The sequence below is a fragment of the Balearica regulorum genome, chromosome 4 (genome assembly GCF_011004875.1).
Source record: "Balearica regulorum gibbericeps isolate bBalReg1 chromosome 4, bBalReg1.pri, whole genome shotgun sequence".
Lineage (NCBI taxonomy): Eukaryota > Metazoa > Chordata > Aves > Gruiformes > Gruidae > Balearica > Balearica regulorum.
In genome coordinates, this window is record NC_046187.1 from 61662289 (window position 1) to 61681629 (window position 19341).

General features: G+C 37.1%; 1 protein-coding gene across 2 annotated transcripts in view; it reads right to left on the bottom strand.

Moving 5' to 3' along the window:
- The window catches only part of STIM2 (stromal interaction molecule 2), a 69631-nt gene that overhangs the window by 24516 nt on the left and 25774 nt on the right, over positions 1–19341 (bottom strand). For both annotated transcript variants that reach the window (XM_075752359.1, XM_075752358.1), the window contains exon 2: positions 4322–4452. In XM_075752359.1, the coding sequence (XP_075608474.1) occupies positions 4322–4452 (131 nt within the window). The remainder of the gene's footprint in view (positions 1–4321; positions 4453–19341) is intronic.

Here is a 19341-nt window from a genome sequence, read left to right on the forward strand (position 1 = left end):
TTTGACCTCTATCTTTTCCATTTTTACCTCCTTCTGGATTCTTTGACTTTTCTTTTTTAGACTCCACCTCTTCATCTTCTCTCAAAAAACACAGCATGGCCTCTCAAGACATTATATTTGTTTCACATCTCTTGGATTATTTGCATCCAACAAGCCCTCAAACAGCAGCTTCACAGAGCCCATCTGTTCAGAAATGGTCACTTCAAAGGAAGATCTTAGGCTGTCAAATATTCTGCCCAGACTTACTAAAGCCAAAGTGCTACCTTATTATTGCTATTCCTGATCAGATCATACTAGCTACTTTTTCGGCATTAATCACTGCATAGAAGGCAATCATGCCCCCTTGTTTAGGCTACTAAAGCTAGATTCTTTTTGATTCTTGCCTCCAGACAACATTTTAAGTTGGGCATTTCTGCACATCACCCCCTGAGGTTCCAACTACTTTGACCACACCGTTAAAAGCCATTCTCTAATGGTTTCATATCTTCAATACTGCAGTCTCTTCCTCTCTGCACAGTGCTTTTTATCTTAGGGGTTTTTTGGTGGGTTTGTGTGGGGTTTGTTGGGTGAGGGGTTTTTGTTAAGTAATTATGCAAATACACTCATGAAAAAATTAAAACAAAATATCAAGATATTAAGTGATCTATCCAAAGATCCCACACAAGGCTGCAAATGCATGCCATTAGTTTTATGTGACATTATACACACAGTAAGATATTTAAAAACATCAACTTATTAATTCTATTTCTACAGAGAAAATCCTTGAGGAAATGACTTGATGTAGGATCTACATATGGAGGTTCTTTGGAAACAGGAAAAACCTATGTAAATAGTGAACATACGATAAGTCTGTCTTACTGCTTGTGCCTCTTCATCATTAAAACAAATCACGCACACGTGATACAACAGATGCTTCCTGAGGCAGATAGCCTCCCACAAGGCATGACTAAAGCCTCACTTAGTAACACGTTCTGGCTTTAACTTACCTTTTTACAGCCTACCTCTTTAAACCAGTTTAAACAATTGCAATCTTTTGTATGTTAATAATAAAGCAATAATAGTAGGAGCTAGATTTGATAGAGAAATTCATATCAGCCTGCCCTAACGGTAAGTATAGTCTTTTTCCACATCCTTCCTTTTTTCTCTTCTCTGCTGTACTATACTCTCTGGCTTTCACATGGTGATGGCCTATTGTACAGATATTAGTAACTGCACAGTAAAGCATATTCCACTTTAAAGTATGACACAAAATTTATTATCCAAATAATTTTTGTTTTCTTCAAGTTACACTTCTTGTTTTGAAGTACATAATTCTACATTGGAAATTTAGGACAAGTATTAGACAGTTATCTGAATCTTGAATGAAAAAAAAAATCAAACATATGAGTAGCTATGACAAGAGTTCTTTTTTCCAAGTATTTTGTAATAACTAGAATTAGAAAAGTATATTCTAGTGAATTTTAAAGTTTAAGTTTTTTTCATTTTTACAAACTTCTTAAATTATACCTTGTAGTCTAAACTAGGTAACAAACCAAAGAATAAGGAAAAAATATCTAACCAGCCCACGCTCAAACTAGGGCCCCTCTATCTTCCTTAGAAGACATCAACAAATCCCTCAAGTGTTTCAATGACTAATAAATCCCATGCTAAAAATTAGATCAAGTTTCCCCCCGTCAATTTCATCAAGGTCAAATACAAGCTTCTTTCCAGTCCACACAAGGTAGAGACAAAAGGCTTCCAGTATCAGACAATTTTTAAGGAAACAAAAAGTTTCTTATATATGAAGTTCAAATTTTCTTATATCCTAGAGAAATTCTCTCTCTACAGAATGATTTTATGTGATACTTCACTTTACAGAGGAAAAACAAACTACAGCATGAAACAGGGCATGAGGAACATTAGGAAAAATAACAGTGTGCAGATAAAGTGTCTGGAATCACTGTTGGGCGTTCTCAACTGGATTAGCAAATTAAAATAGTTAAAATAAATAGTTCAACATCTTTAGCTCTTGTTACCTTCCCCTCTCAAAATAACTTATTTACAAGAACTTCCTTCCTTAGCGTAAATATACACTTGTAATTTGTAACACTGTTTAGTCCTGGTAAAAGAGCAGAAAGTTATTGTACATTGTTGCATTTTTCCTGCCAAATAAAAAGTCCATGAATATCTAATCAACATACTCAATACACTGCTCTTCCAGGAGTCTTGCAAGCAAAAACCGTGCAGCATGAAACAGGAAATCCATTACCCTGCTGTTAAGTAAAATCCCTGTATTTCATGCAAGTTTTACTTCTAATAAAGTTTTTTTTTTTTAATTACCAGTCCTCACTCTTAATCAGAAGAAGCAGCATTACCCACTGTGACAGAAAGGGAAAAAAAAAAATCTCATTTTGAAATAGTGTATTAGAACATATTTAGTTTATATTCAGACCTACTGTAATCAGCTAACTACATAACTATGTTGTTAAAATGTCAGATCTTTTAAGATTATGGTAAAGATCCAGCAAGAGCATGACAACAAGAACATACAGGTTACTAGTTGAACTTGCAATTAAATTCTGTTTCTCATTCATTTTCGGTTTGCTTTTAAAGTCTTAGAAGAAAGCATTCTATGCAAACATATATTCATCACTGATTTGCGTGGAAACTATATGTACAAAAAAGTTAATTTAGGGGGGTTTTTTAATGACATATTTCTTCAGTAATTAAAAGTGAGCTAGCAGAAAAAGGGCTACATTTCAGTCATTTTATGCACAGTAAGTAGCTTGAATATAGAGTTTCACTCATCTCTCATTACCCCAGCTATAACAGCACTCTTCATGAACTGCTCTAGTTTCAGTCATTTTAACAGGTTTTAAGAGTAGCTTCTGTTGCTTGGATTTATCTCAACATTCCTCTGGAACAGGAACAAATTCAAGGGCAGATATAAAGATGGTCCAGACAGATCTTTTGAATACTAATAAAAAGTTTCAATGTATAAATATTTCAGTATTTTCTTTTAAATTTCTTAACTTCCATGTATAACAAATGGAGTACAAGTCAAGAGAATCACACAATGCTGAGAAGTTCCTCAGAAAGCTCACACTCTATCACTAATGTTTCAGTTTGCAGACAGGATTGTGCCTGTCCCGAATATTAACGACAATAACCAAACATTCTGCAATAACAGAGCTAGACTATTTCCAGTGCCTGAACTACCTCACTATGACACTCGCTAAGTTGCAGAGCAGATTTTTTCCCTCCAAAGGTAAAAAGTACGTTATTTTATTCTGGATCATTCTCTCCATTGTACTGTATTCCTTCAGAAAACTTGTATCAAGCAAGCATCAATCACTGTTGATGTTGTCTGTACATGGAAAAGCAGCATCACATCAAACTTGAAAATGACAATTCACAACTTAACTCACTCAGGAAGAACAATCTCCCTTGAGATGTTACCAGAAAGGGAAGAGAAATCAGGGCTAGATTCTTCTCCCACTCACCACCAGAACCACATGGCACTACCCTCATTTTTAGGGGACAGGAGATGAGGGGACATCTTCACTCCCCTTCCTTTCTCAAGCCTGTACCTGACAACTGCCAGAAAGCAGAACTAAGAACAATGAAACTATATGGATATTTCTATTCCTACCCAGTAATTTTGAGAATCCTGATGGTAAAGTGCAAGGGCAAGTCCTCTGCCAGGCCCACCAGGAGCCTGCCTACCAAACTCATTTATTCAAGCACAATCACAAAAAAATTTCAGGCAGGTCTGAATAACCTTCCTTAGTTCATAGAACTTAATCTACTATTAACTTACAGCAGGAAGCGCTTACTACTTGCTGTAAAATGTAAGCAAAAACACATAAGAAAGCTTTCTAGACTGCTGCCTATAACAGATACTGTTGGGCACCACGAAGCACCTGGAACAGACCTAAGGTAAACAGGAAAGCCCAGTGATGCCTTAAGCGAGAAAACCTTAGAGCAAAGAAAGTAAAATACCAGGTGACAGATCACATCAACTCTTAGTTGCCTCATTGCACACTAAACCAACACCATTTGCCTACCTGTTACATTAATCACACAAATAACAGCTTTTTTACATAGTTGCATAAAAATTTCCTTTAGGCTACAACAATGGACAATATTCCATTTCAGACAATTCTAGAAATTACACTTTTCTTCTACATTTGGCTGTGGAAAGGGCTGAATTAAGAACCACAGCAATGACTACTCAAGTGCTGCAACATAAACAGCAGATATATAAAACAGGGGGGGTATAGCGGGGCGCACGGTGAAGACAGACCTCATGTATGCACAAGTGAAGGCTTTTTACTCCTACCTCATCACTTTCATCTACTTCAATACCACCGTCTTTGTCATCATCCATTTGCTTATGGATCATCCGGAGAGCTTCTAGGCTGAACCGGTCCTCCTCTGTAAAGCACGGTGGGCTGAGTGAACTGCAGGGATCTAAAGTGGGAAGGTGAACAAAACAAAAACATTAGCTACTGTCACTCTAGAACATAAAGCTCCCAAGCAAGAGAAAAGGCTTAAATTTCTGTATGTGTACATGTACTTCACTGCATATAGCCACCAGGTCATAGATGTCAAATTCAGCTGTAAAATAATAATTCTTACCAAAAAAAGTGAAGGGGAGGGGAGTTAGACATCAACTCTTTTATCCAGGAAGGAAGCCCAAAGAATAAGCTGGAATAGTTTGACTCTTGGATTATTTTTTTCCACCCCTGTACCTGCTGTCTCCACCTCTTCGTTATAGCTGTCATTCACCCTTAGTAATATATCACAGAAATTGCAAATAAAGTCACTGTGTTTTCCAACCTCCTTTCTGAAAGCCTGGGCTAAACAGAAAGTGATAGAGGAAGAGAAAAAGAACTATCATCTACAGTCATAGCTACATAAACAGATAAGAAAGGGACAGCAATCACACTGCAGATCAAATTCAGAGTAGATAGTACTACCAAATGCAAAATATTCAAGGAGGACTACAAGAGAAGAAAGCACACCACAAAGAAAATTCAACTTATAATAATACATGGTATCTCAGTCCTGTATGTTCTGATCAAAAACAGCAGAGTCGCTGTTGAGCAGGATTCCAGGTCAAAAATAGTATGTTTTCATTTGCATTCATTGCTAAAGGCTCATGATTTGTGCGCATCTGATGGCTCTGCTGCCACCATGTCAGACAGTTATATCTCTGCTCTTTGCCTTCTACAAGGCACATGCCAAATGCTCCAAAATTCTACAATGCATGATGATTAACCATCACTAAAGACGGGTCTTTCACAGACCTTGGCATTAACTAACAGCTAGCTATTTCATTAATTCTGATGTACTGAATACCATCAAAGAACAGAAGGTGGAGAAGGATTTTTTGAAAGTTCAGCTTTAATAAGACAGTGAATTTCCATTGTATTAGCCATTATAAAAATGCACTGACTAGTCCCATAAACTGGTACACTCCACTTTAATCATATCAATGCAAATTGAGTCAGCATATGAGTAATTTTTGCTTCTACTTGTCTACCAAAGGATTAAGCTTTCATGTTACTATAGAATTTATTAGAGGCTCATTTATATCAGTAATGAAAAAGGAAGCACATACAGAAACAGATAGGATCAAGAATTTGAACAGAAAAATAAATTTATTGTGTTCGTATTTCCATACAAATTGAGTTGGCATGATTCTGCTCTTCTGTCTTTATTATAAATTAAAAAAAGAAAAAAAGATGCTGATAAGACTCAGCTTGCATAAGGCTACAACGCAGAAGTACGAAGGTAGCAACCATGGCATAGCTGGAACATCAGAAACATTAACAGGAATCATCCCTGCAGCTAGGCATGAGTCAATGCGTTCTTACATATACACCAGTTTTATTATACAGAAGTTAACAGTTACCTGTTATCTGTGCCCATGTATCAATGAAACATACAAACACATAAAAAACCCACAGAAACACACAAAAAACCCACACGCTCCTCACTGACACTGCCCCAGAACAGAGAAATGTTGGTTTTAGAACTACTTCGTATAAAACAGAGACAAATTACTAAACATTATACCATGCCAACCACAAACAGTTTTCAGGTTTGGAATGCAACTAATATTTCTTGAAAAAAGTGAAACTGAGTAATTTTTTTTTTAACATTTAAAAAATCCATTTTATTTGTTCATCTTTGTTTCATTGGAAAGGTTTAATTTGCACAATACGTAGGCTTTAGATTTTTGCCTTGTGATGAAAAAATTACTATCATTGTGGGGGGTTAAGGACTTATCCCTATACTACAGAGTGCTTGGTGTAAAAAGGCTTCCCTTGCAATAGTAATGGATGACTTCTCAAAGTTCTGCTAGTAATTAAATTCCAATAGCCAGGAACAAAGAATATAACATTACTTAAATGCAATCATGTATCAGAAGAACCATCTTTGTACTGCAAGATTAGATCTAGACTATGTTTTCAGTTAGAACACGTAATTGTCAGAACAGATAAACAGGTCCCTCAAACACACCCAATTTGTTTAATTTGTACTTAGTTCTATTCTTACATAGAAGAAACATCAGTGTTCCCAGTTTGCAAAAGCACCCACTCAAATGTTCTTCCATTTTGTTCAGCTGAAAGCCCAGCTTTTCAAATCAAAAAGGTTTTCTCAGAGTACGTTTTCTCAAAACTGAGGTTGGTCAGTTTTTTAATCAGAGTACTTATCTTAAGTATGCCTTTTTTTTGGTTATTTAAGCATGAAGGCACTTTAAAGAGCTATGGCTCTTCTGGAGAGAAGTAAACAAGCTGCTTATGCTTCAAATGTCCCATGCGCTGGCTCCAGGAATACTTTATCTCTCTCAAGAAACGATAGAGTTCCAATTGCTCCTTTTGGGACCAAGAAATATGGAGTAGAACCATCTCAACTGCAATAAAAAAACAACCCACTCTAAACAGCATCCAGATTTACCTTCAAGCTTATTTACACAGGGCAAAATCAAATGTTCCCAGACTGACTTGTCACCCCTCTCTTCAGAGAACAATCTCAAAACAAAAACAAATTACAAAGCCACAACCTAAAGAATAAGTGAAAAGCATTTTGCAAGCATATTTACAAAACCCTGCCAAATCCAAAAAACAGCTGATGGAAATCTAATCATCTGCATCTGTGCAGAAGATTCTAAAACACAGTATTTTGCCTCACCTGCATGGCAGAAACAATACAAATTAATACTAGATGAGATATGGGTAGAAACTTCTCAAACATCCAGTTAATTAAGATAAAAGCCAAGAGGAAAAGTCTCAAGATACAAGAAGTACCATAAATATAGGCCTGAGGCCCTGCAACAAATTATAAGACCAGTTGATCCACCCTATTGAGGTGTTCTGGGATTCCAAACCTTCTCTTGTACTTTAAGGACAAGCTTAACTCCATGTCTGGACCAATTTCTTTGTTCTAGTCTGGTGTGTTGTCATAAATACACTTCATCTAAAATCATCATCAGAGGAAAGAGCACAGAGATGATACCAAGAAGTTCACTCAGGGAGTGAACCTGATAACTTAGAATTTGACCTTTCCTTTAGCAAACAGTGCAGAAGAATTAACAAAGCAAACAAAAGAGATACAGGTTAGATGAGGTGGACAAGAGGCATACAAGCACACCATATGTCACTCTAGGCAGGAGTTATTTTACAGCCCAATTTTTAAATGTTCATCAGAAGTGAGGAAGTTTCAGAACTCATAGTCATGTTAAAGAGTTAAATTTATTACCGAAAAATTAAATGTTGAATTTATGGCTCAACAAACTTGGCAGAGGCATTTGAACCAAACTTTCCTCCTGCCTCAAGTATCTCAGTTACTGCCTCCTAGCTCTGAGATGCAAGGAGAAAGTAGCCTTCACCAGCCCAGGGAGCTGCGCAAAGCCATGGGTACAGACCAGTCCTATAGGAGAGAGTTTAATAATGAACCCAGTACAAAGTAGCTATCCAACAGGGTATCCAGGAAACTTTGTATTTACAGATAAGGGAAAAGTAGCACTAGTGCCTTTTTTTTTTCCCCTCCTTCCTTTTCCCTTTGTCAATGAGGCTAAAATAAGGCGAGACTATGAGAAAAACTTCAGTTAGAAATTCCCCTAAACTTTAGAATCATCGCTTTTTCATCCCATTTCCTGAAGGCAACAGGAGTTAAACTTACAAAGTGACACTGTCAACACAAGCCAGTAAGGAAAATTTATTACACCTCTATCTTCAAGCATTCGTGTCAGCAAAGCCCTTGAAATTTATTTTAGGGATACACCATTAGAAATGGTTCCAAAGCAAAAGGCTATATACACTTCGCAGTCTTTCAGCTATTCTGCATTTATTTTTTCCTAACGTGTTGTGAACATAACAGACTTTAGAATGAAAAAGACTGACAGACGAACAAATAGCTAATAACCCTGCAGTGATCTCACACACACGCCCTTTTGCATGTGGATGCTTGAGCTTAAAAGCTACAGCTGTGCCAACGCCTGTGACAGAGGGACCTTAGCCAGGCATTTGTAGCTGCAATCTGGCCTCCAAAGCGCCTGAGTCCTTCAGTCTTTTCCGTGCCTCAAAGAGCCTTTTTAAGAATACAGGGACACACGAAACCTTTATGTTTTTCAGAAGGTACCTGGAACCAGATACACACCTCCAAATTTAAAATTTAAATGCCTTTAAATTTTCCCATTAGTTGACTGAGAGCAACTTCGCAGTTGGGAGTTATTTGCAGAGATTGGCTACTACAGATCATTTTTGTTCTGTGAGGATGTTCAGCATTCATGGAGAAGGAAGAGCACTTTTTTTACACTAACATATGGCAGTCCTATAGAAGCCCGCAGTGTTTCCATGACTGCCTTTTTGTGATGAATTCAGGAGCGTACCATGTTCTGCTAGTTTTATGATTCCTCGTTCCTAAGAAGACATCTGGGATAAAGGGAAGCCTCACAGAAAAGGCAAGCACTATACACAAGTGTCAGCTTCCTAAGTACGTACTCTCAGCTTAAAATAACTATGTTTCAGCAAGCCATGATGACAGAAGTAGGATTTCTTTGCATTTTCCAGAGCCAAAGCAGCTGGCCACAATATCCCCAAACTCCCATCAAATGCATCTTCATCTAACTCGGATTTCTATTTCCTTACATTTCTTCTGTGCTTTAGCTCTATGCTGTATTTTAATACATTACAGTTTCTTTATCAATTCAATATGATTCTTTTCAAGGCAACAAGAACTTAAAGACAACAAGACCTGAGTACAAAGCTGAGCGTCAGGTACCAGACAGATTATTGAAATTATCGGAAAGTAAGTGTTTTCAAGAATCACTTGATCACCACACATCACCAGTTGTTCAAAACAGCTATTCGCAGTAAAGGCAACAAACATGTTGCTTTTATCTTAAATCCTTACATAAGATGTCATTAAAATCTTCAAATGCTTGAAGAGACAGCCTCAGAGTAAGCTTCGTTTAATCTTTCAATTAAAAGCTCCCAAAGCAAATCACTCCTACTCTTAATTATTAACTCCTCCATATGGCAAGTAGGCTGAGCAGGATATAACAGTTAACTTGACAATGTCATTTGTGACATTTATTTAAATGATTAGAGTGAAAAATAAAGTTCATCATTACAGCATATCTTTCCACTAAAAACATTTAAAAAACCAGACAAAATTTTGACAAAAAGGGCAGAATACACTTATTTTCTAATCACAACACTGATATTACTTAAATAAGCTTCCTGAAGAGGAAAAAGCAATAATACTAATGACAGCAGAGAAAGGGGAAGGGGTGCAACAGGAAAAACAGATTCAGGACATTGTTGCTTTCAGAAAATTTTAAAATGTAAAGTTTCACATTAGGTATTCTAATACTCCATATTAGAAATTCAGGTAATTTCTGAAATTGTGTTTATAAATTTGGGCAATAACAGCAGATGAGACTCAAAGATGAAACTCCTGACTGCAAAGTCTGGTATCTGAAGCACTTGTTTCTGAATACATGTGTAATGCTTAGTGACTGATAACACTTCAGTTTAAAAAAAAAAACCACAGCTATTTGCAGTTCAGCTCCCTGAAAGCTGCCATCATTTTTTTAAAATCCACTAAACACCCTTTAGTGAAAAAAGATGACATTTCAAAGAACCTTCAAGTAAATCATTACCACTACAATATGTATACAAGTGATCTTAGCAGGAGAGATCCAAACGTGATTTTGTCACTATTGAGAAGTGTCCACTTAATCTGCTATTTCAGTATCTTTTAATATATGCAAATCATATATTACCCCCCCCATGGAAACTTGAAATATGATGAGGCAAGAAAGGCTTTGATTTTTCCTTAAATCACTATTAGCTCATCTCTGCCTTCTCCACACCCACAAAAAAGCTGTCTAATCCTGAACTAAAATTTTATTTTTAATACATAGGGGAAAAAAAATTAAAAATCAGTGAAATCAGTTTGTTATTTAAAGCAGAAATTCAGCCGAATAATACATTTACCAAAATCAAATGTTAAGACAGGTTTCGATTAAAGCTTTTCTAATCTTTCCTAGATAAAAAGCTTCCAAACAAACTGCAAACAGCAGACACTTAACTTTCTGATCCCCTGTTAAGACAGGTGAAAACATCATACACTATCTTAGAAAACTATTTAAGAACTTTGTAGCAATAAAAATGTTTACTCAAAGGAAAAGAAATGAAAGGATTTCTCTAGAGAATTAAATCTGATGTCAAATCTAATTTTGCTTTAATTTAACCACATTAAAAGCTAATATCCCAAATCAGCAATGCTTGTTTAAAAAGGAAGTTACAAAAAGGGGTTTGAATACACTAATCATGTCAGGAATTATTCTGACAAGACAAAACATCTGTATAATCACTTCATTTAGATTGTTAGGCAATTAATTATTAAATTACAACACTGTTCTGCCTGACTAAACAAAAATCAAGAAGATGGATTCACGGCTTTTCCATCTACTTCCCACACCCTCCCTGAGCAATGACACAGTTTGAAGGGAAGAGGAAGTTGGACAATTATTGTATACAATGGTCATAGCAGACCGATTTAGAAGAGGAACTCCTGCCAACCCTAACAAAGAAGGATGAGAAGAACCTAGGAGATGCATCTTATGCAAGCCATCAAAAATTATCCAGTTTTTCCTCCTTCCAACCTTATTTGTACTTTTACAATACTTAATATACAAACCTACATGTATGAACATTCAGTTTTAAAAAAAATTAAGAATTGCCAGATGTCCGATATCTACTTTCAGCAACAGAAAGGTTTGTCTCACTTTACTTATATTTATTACTACAGCAAGACCTAGAAGGGAAATACTTAATGCAGTTTAGATCTAAGTTTTCATTCATGTGTGTTGATTTGGCAGTAAAGATTATTTAACACACCTTTAAAAATACACGATTTACTCTTTGCACATTTGTGGTGGGTTGACCCTGGCTGAGGGCCAGGTACCCACCAGAGCCCCTCTATCACTCCCCTCTTTCATTAGACAGGGGAGAAAAGGTACAATGAAAGAAAACTTACGGGTCGAGATAAGGACAGGGAGAGATCATTCTCTAATTATCATCACGAGCAAAACAGATGGAACTTAGAGAGGGAATTCATCTTATTTATTACTAAGCAAAACAGAGTAGAGGAATGAGAAATAAAACCAAATCTTAAAAACACCTCCCCCCACCCCTCCCATCTTCCCGGGCTCAACTTCACTCCCGGCTTCAACCTCCGCCCCCCCCAGCGGCACAGGGGGACGGGGAGTGGGGGTTACGGTCAGTTCCTCACGCGGTGTTTCTGCCGCTTCTTCATCCTCAGGGGGAGGACTCATTGTTCCCCCGCTCCAGCGTGGGGTCCCTCTCACGGGAGACAGTCCTTCACGGCCTTCTCCAACATGAGTCTCCTCCACGGGGTGCAGACCTTCAGGAGCAAACTGCTCCAGCGTGGGTCCCCCACGGGGTCACAAGTCCTGTCAGCAAACCTGCTCTGGCGTGGGCTCCTCTCTCCACGGATCCACAGGTCCTGCCAGGAGCTTGCTCCAGCGTGGGCTTCCCACGGGGCCACAGCCTCCTTCAGGTGTCTCCACCTGCTCCGGCGTGGGGTCCTCCAGGGGCTGCAGGTGGAATCGCTACACCCCCTCATCCTCCCTCCATGGGCTGCAGGGGGACAGCCTGCTTCACCATGGTCTTCACCACGGGCTGCGGGGGAATCTTGCTCCGGCGCCTGGAGCACCTCCTCCCCCTCCTTCTTCACTGACCTTGGTGTCTGCAGATGTTCTTACATCTTCTCACTCCTCTCTCTGGCTGCAAAAGCGCTCTCTAACTGTTTTTCTCTTTCTTAAATACGTTATCACAGAGGCGCTGATTGGCTTGGCCTTGGCCAGCGGCGGGTCCGTCTCGGAGCCGGCTGGCATTGGCTCTGTCAGACACAGGGGAAGCTTCTAGCAGCTTCTCACAGAAGCCACCCCTGTAGCCCCCCCCGCTACCAAAACCTTGCCACGCAAAACCAACACAACATTATAGTAATTATTAACATCTAAAATTAGAACAGCTCCAAGAAAAAACAGATTTACATAGGTTCAAAGATGACCTAAATTCATAACTTCACCTGGAATAAAACCACACCCTTAAACTCTGACAAAATGAAGACAACAATCAGTGGTTTTCCCCTTACATCCTCTATGTGTTTAGAAGTTATAGCTATCAAAGCAACAGGACTGTGAATTTACTATTTGAGTTTATTTGTCAACATTAATTAAGCTGATGAAATAAACTACGGACGTATATTCATATATATTAAGTGACAATTAATGCATAAGACATCTAAGTACATATAACACACATCTACGCTTTTTATATATTTTAGGTCTGAGTAGTTCTTTACTGCTGTTCTAACAACTTTCTCTACTTTCTAATGGCAGGAAGCTGGAAAAGATGCAGTATATCTCAGATCTTATACTTTAATCTGCCCAAGAATTTGACAGCTCTTAAGGAAGAACAGCAGCATGGTATTTAAGCCTCTTTCTTAATTTGGTCAGGAAATCAGAAAAGCAATTTACAAGTGACCTTCAAATGCCTGACAATATGCCCATATGAATTCTGAAGCAAATTTCCTAGTAACTGTTTTCTAGATAAAACCTCATCTTCTTGCTTAGAATTCCATCCTTGTTTACACCTCTGCTGTGCATTAATCTGGAAGCCTGATCTTTAGCCTCCTGGTGAAAGTGTACAGTCAATACTCAGCACACCAATTTCTATTCAGATATGGCCCAAGAGCTAAGCAGTGCATGAGCCACTAAAATCCTTTCTGGAAGACAATGATCTGCAGAATACAATAACCACAATAGTATGGCTGATAATTTAAAAGTTTACAAACTTTTTTCATACTGAAAAGGTAGTTCACAACTTCTTAAAGTGAAAAAGGGGAGAGGGGAGGGGAAAGCACTTAAAGATTTTAACACTTTACCTAATTTTAAAAAGTTTAGTAAGTCATAAGAAGTTTTACAGGTGTGGTTTAAGATTAAAAAAGCATCTTTTAAGACCAACATCCTTAAACTTTTAGACAAATAAACTGAAATGTGCTAGAATTATAAATTAGTGTATTAAAGTCATATTATTTTCATATAAAATTATATATCTTTGAACTTAAGACTTTTAATCACACCAGTTTTTCCTCTGATATATTTGTTTTCACATGTGATTCATAATCATATCCTATATCCATGAATCAGGCATGTAAGCATGACATTGCTGACATTACTGAATTACTTCAGTCTTCTACACCATCTGATCTTGTATGTATATTATTAACTGTTCTAACCAAGGAATCAAATTTAATCCTCTGTGCGCACCATCTGTAGCATCATCAGTTCCCTCAGAGTTCCTGTAACAACATGTTGTCAGGATGTATTTATACTTTAAGAGAGCATATCAGAATTATGTAACTGAAACCTAAATTTAAAAGATGTAACATTGTACTTAACAATAAAGGAAGCTTAGCATCAGGGCACTTTTTTTTTTTTTTAAATATACAATCTGTTAAGATTCCAGCATCTGCATGTTAAATTTGTCAGCCTATGCAATGTTTATACTATCAGAAATACAAAGGCATTGAGTGCACAGATTAATTTTATTTAATCAATAACACCATAATGAAACACTTCCTTTTAGCACCATTCAACATATCAGTAATTTTAAGGATGTAGAAATATCAGTTTCTTTAAACAGTCCTATTAGATTATGTGAAGATTTAGTAGTGCAGATTGCTGGCTAGTTAAGGACTATCCTACTTACAGAAGCTTACATGAACTGCTCTGCAGTTAGCACTCACATCCAGCTCCAGATTGCTCCTACTAATACACTGCTAAATATTTTCCTCATGATGAATTTCACCAAGTGATAAAGTGGGCTGACAAATCTACTGATGGTGTCTCAGTTCACCTTGGCTTATTTGATGCAAATAAGATATAAAGACCCAAAAAGTTTTCAGAATGTAAAAAAAAATTGAGATAGTCACACGTCTTTGGAAATACCATATCATACTTATGTTATTGCTCAGAATTAACACAGATAATGATATTTACAATTATCAGAATTTTAGAATAAACTATAGTCACACATATCTTAGATACATCTTGGTTGATACCATTTTGATATATGTATTTTAATCGTGCACTGGAATCACAGAAAGCAAAAAAACAGGAAACTCAGTTTAATTAAACATGAACTCCAGAACTTCGAATAAGTCATATAATTTTAGAGAGAATTAGCTCAGATTGATTCTGGGTTTTTAAAAAAAATAAATTCATACTACAAACACATGAATCTTCCCAAAGAGTTAGATACAATTTGCACACAAATTTAAAGTAGTAAGTCTTCCACCACTAGACAAATCTCAAGAAGTCACGCATGAAAAAACCATAAGGTTCCTGAATACTCTACATTTGCCTGAACAACACACATTGCCAAATACCACTTGTGCAGCTTCAAACAACATCAGTTGCTCCCCAACAGCATGAGCATATTCAGGATGCAAGGAAGAGCCAAGGCAATAATTTCACATATGCTCTAAAGCAGAATAAGCTAAAGATTAATGCCAAAAGGACTCCTAACTGTTCATGCCCCCGCTGTTCGTTCCTGTCCCTGTACTATCCCCTTCCTTGTACCAACATAAGCACATTTGTGCTGCCATGCTGCAGGAAGGATCAGGAAACTGATTCTGCCTGAATTGGTGCTCTATACGCCTGCACAAACACTTGCACCACCAAAGGCGGGGGGGGTGGGGGGAAGTGAGGAGGATGAAAGCGATGCCGGAGCAGGCAGAACCGCACTTCACAGCCACTGCAGCTGCTAATCTCTGGTCCTGACGTGCCCTATGTAACAACTGAATCTAGCCAGCGACACAGTAGATGAGCAATAAATGGAAAAGTGCAATTAATGCAGTGAAACATCTATGCTACTTGCGTAGAAAACTCGAGCTCCCTTTTTTAGATCCTTGCTTTCTCTACTAGGAGGCACAGGGCAAGGCTGTGTCCTAGACTACTTGTTGCAATTAACAACTATCAAGTGGAAAAGTTACATACATATTTACCTGCAACACGATGACATCATGGTTGGACATTAAATACAATACTGAAGTCTCTACTGAGAGCAATCTGCTTTTTTCCAAGTAGATTTTGTGGCCTACAAAACCTAAACCAGACTTTTGTAACACTATGGCAGGAGTTGGAGTAACAGCAAACACAAAAAAAAAAAAAAAAAACCACTCCACAATGTTTGACAAGAGAGTTCCTAAGACCACTGCCAGCAAGCTCAGAACTTGTCCTTCCTCCAAGGCTCTCCCCACAAGCCTAGAGAAGCCACAAGCTCCAGATATAGCCCACTTTGGCTTCAGTCTGTCCACATTGTAAACAATAGGTCTTCAGAGACATCTTATCCCTACAGACTTACACCAGCAAGCTTAGAGTGTCTGCTAAATGCACGTCTATCCCAAATATTGCTATAATTTATGTAGTCCCCTCATTTGACCTCAAATTTTTTGACCACTTTCCAAAACCTATGAGCCAGAACATGCATTAAGAATTCAATAAATAGGACTATTAAAAAAAAAAGCAACATAATAGGATCTGTCCCAAAACTGACAAACTATGACACTTGGCTACATAAAGCCAATTGAGTTTGTGGGTTTTGTTTTGTTTAGGGTCTTTTTTAATTTTTATTATTGGCAGCACAAGACAACAGTTTTGTGAAAAGAAGAAGCAGTCAGGAAGATACATATGGAAAGCTCAAAGGAAAGAACAAGAAAGTGTAAAGATCATTTAAACTTTAACATTGTGACAATGGAGATTACAACCAACTGCAAAAGAATGTTGGTCTAAGATACCTTTAAAGGTAACCAATGACATTAAGAGATATATAATCTACTGTTAAGTCCTCGCTTAAGTCCCAGCGTATGTTCCTGACATACAGTGGGAAAAATCAAGATGAAATGAAGGGCAGTAAGCTTTTTCCAGATGATGGCTACATTTACTTATCAGAATCATTGCAGGTACTTTATGACATATATACATATAGTTTATTTAAACATAAAATTTCAGTGTATGTTTTAGTCTTACATAAGACTTTAAACACTAATATTGATTTGTATCTATCAGATTTGAAAAGATTAAAACATGAAAAATAATATCCTAGATTTTTTTAACTCTGCTGGACTCTTACTGTAAATGGAACCGGGTACCTCATGCACAGAATTACAAATGCTTCTGTTGCTATTTGCTCCCTGTGACAGAAGTAGGAAAACAGGCACAGAGCCAAATTCCAGACAGAAGTGTTTCTGCTACATTACCTTTTTTTAATATATCAAATATCAACATGTACAGGCAGTCCATAATTTTCAATATCAAAAAGGAGGTAACTTCCAGAAGTTAAAGAAGCCACCAATCCATCATTAAGCATAAGCAAAAGTAAACCAGAACCATGCAAGATTAATTCTACTTCAATACATTCAATTAGATACCATTTTCAAAATCCCCTGGAAGTTAACTTCACACAAGACCTTCTGTTTCCCACAGAAACAGAAATATGTTACAAATAGAACATATAGGGGAAAAAAAACCCCCACAAGACACTTTTAGTAAATTAGGATTGTTTTCAACTATGTTGGGGTTTCTGTCTAGTTTTCTTAGGTGTCCTGTTGATGGTTTATGGCCTCCATAGACAATAAAACACATCTGAAGTTTATTCACATCTCCAAGAGAAGCATGTTTTGTAATATTATTCTACTTTGCAATTTCACTTTGGTTTAATCAAATACAAGGAACATACATTCTACAGGCTTTATCTCCACAGTCTATTCTCATGCCCTGCGTGCAATACCTGACATCCAAAACCCAACTATTCCATGTCAGCTACATCTACCAACCAGCATAAATGTTTTAATGTTTTCTACATCTTCTAAATCTTCGCTTTAAACTTGTTTTTGTCTGTAACCATTTCAAAGGAATTTTAATACTAAGTCATCTGCTGGGGCCAAGGGGACCATATTTTTCTATTCTGCATTTCTGAGGAACACTAAGCACCACCAACATACAGCTAATACCAGAAAATGGGTAACAACATAGTTATGCCTTATTCTCCATAACAGAGCTACATTCTCTATTTATTCTATTAAAACACAAAAGAAACAGTTCCCTCCTTTCATTAATTTTCATTTCTTTAGTAATATTTAAATACATATAAGTTAACACATGGAGGAATTTCTGGATAACGTGAAAACAGATAAATATCAGGTGTTTGCTGAAGTTCTCTTCATGCAAACGAAGTTTTACTACCAATGCCAAACAAAAGCCAGGTGACATTGCCTCTAAAATCGTAAAACAAACAAGTATTTTTAAACTTACTCAGTTAACATTATCAAAAAATTAATCAAAAGTTTTCAAACTAGGAGGATACGCTCAGAAAAATTCCACTCCTATTCAGAAATTCTCACCGGAAACAACATGAACCAAGATGCTTGAGACAGCCCAAAGAATGGCAATGTTTGCGTATGTGACAAAGATGGGACTATTACAAAAACAGAACCGAATCCAAGTCTGAAAACCATGCTTTTAATACGATACTTTAAACTGTAGCATCAAAATTGAAAGCTCAGTATGCTCACCATATTGCAAGCAGACAGCAATCTTGCAGAATTATTTTCTCACCTCCTTTACCTATGGTAACATTACAAACAGCTCACTGCAGACAGACTACACTACTGACCTAGTACCCTACTAGCTTAGCAATCATCAAGTTCTCAATTTTTCCTTCCTTTCTTTTCATTAAAATTTAATTTTGTTATCTAAAATCTTAACATTTATTTAAAGGAAGAATTGTCAAGGCATTAAAAAAAAGTACTCTTCCATCTAGGCATATCAGAAATTCAATTTGAAAACTTTATTTTAAACAAATCTATAAATTTACTTCTCTGAGCTACTAATTCACTGCCTCATGCAAGATAATACTCACTCGAGAAACAGTCTGAAGCTGTTTTAGACATTTTGAGTGCTAAACTCTTGTCCTCTCCTTTTTCTCACTGGAGTAATAAATTATTCTATTTTCTCCTCCCATACCTTCTTAAACTCAGTTGAATGAAAGAATCTTTCTATATGAGATTTCATCTGGTTTCTCTCCAAAGCCTACTGGTTATTATTCATATGCAATGGTCTAACACACAGATAACCTCCAGGCAGAAAAATTCTTTCAAAAGGAAGTACTACGAATCAAAGCACTGAATACCTTCTATACAGAAACAGATCACAGTTTTGCAACAAGCCAACTGACAATCTATGATATCCAAGTAACCCTCCCCCACCTCCCTCTTTTTTTCTTTTTTTTTTTTTTTAAGTAAAATATTGCATTGTTTGACTGTATGTATATACATGAAGACACATATACTTGCAGCACACAACTTTTTGTTTTGGAGGCTCATTTTGAATCCATTATTACTACATGTCTTAAGACTTTTGCTTTCCAACTCTTACATTCAAATAACTTGTTCAATTTTATTAGAATTAAAAGAAAACAAAGTTTCAATCCCACATAATTTCAAGGAGAACGTTGATTTTCAGAAACCTGGGCTCATTTAGTCTCGTGAAGAGAAGGCTAAGGTGATCTAATAGTAGCCTGCAACCAACTACTTGACAGCAGATGGTAAACCCTCCTCAGGAGGGGCAGATCCTATAACATGGGGCAACAGTCAAACTATGCACTGGAAGGGTCAGGTTAGACATCAGAAAACCCTTTTTTGCTAGGAGGGCATTGCAGCACTATGGCAAGCTACTCAGAGGATTTAGAGTCT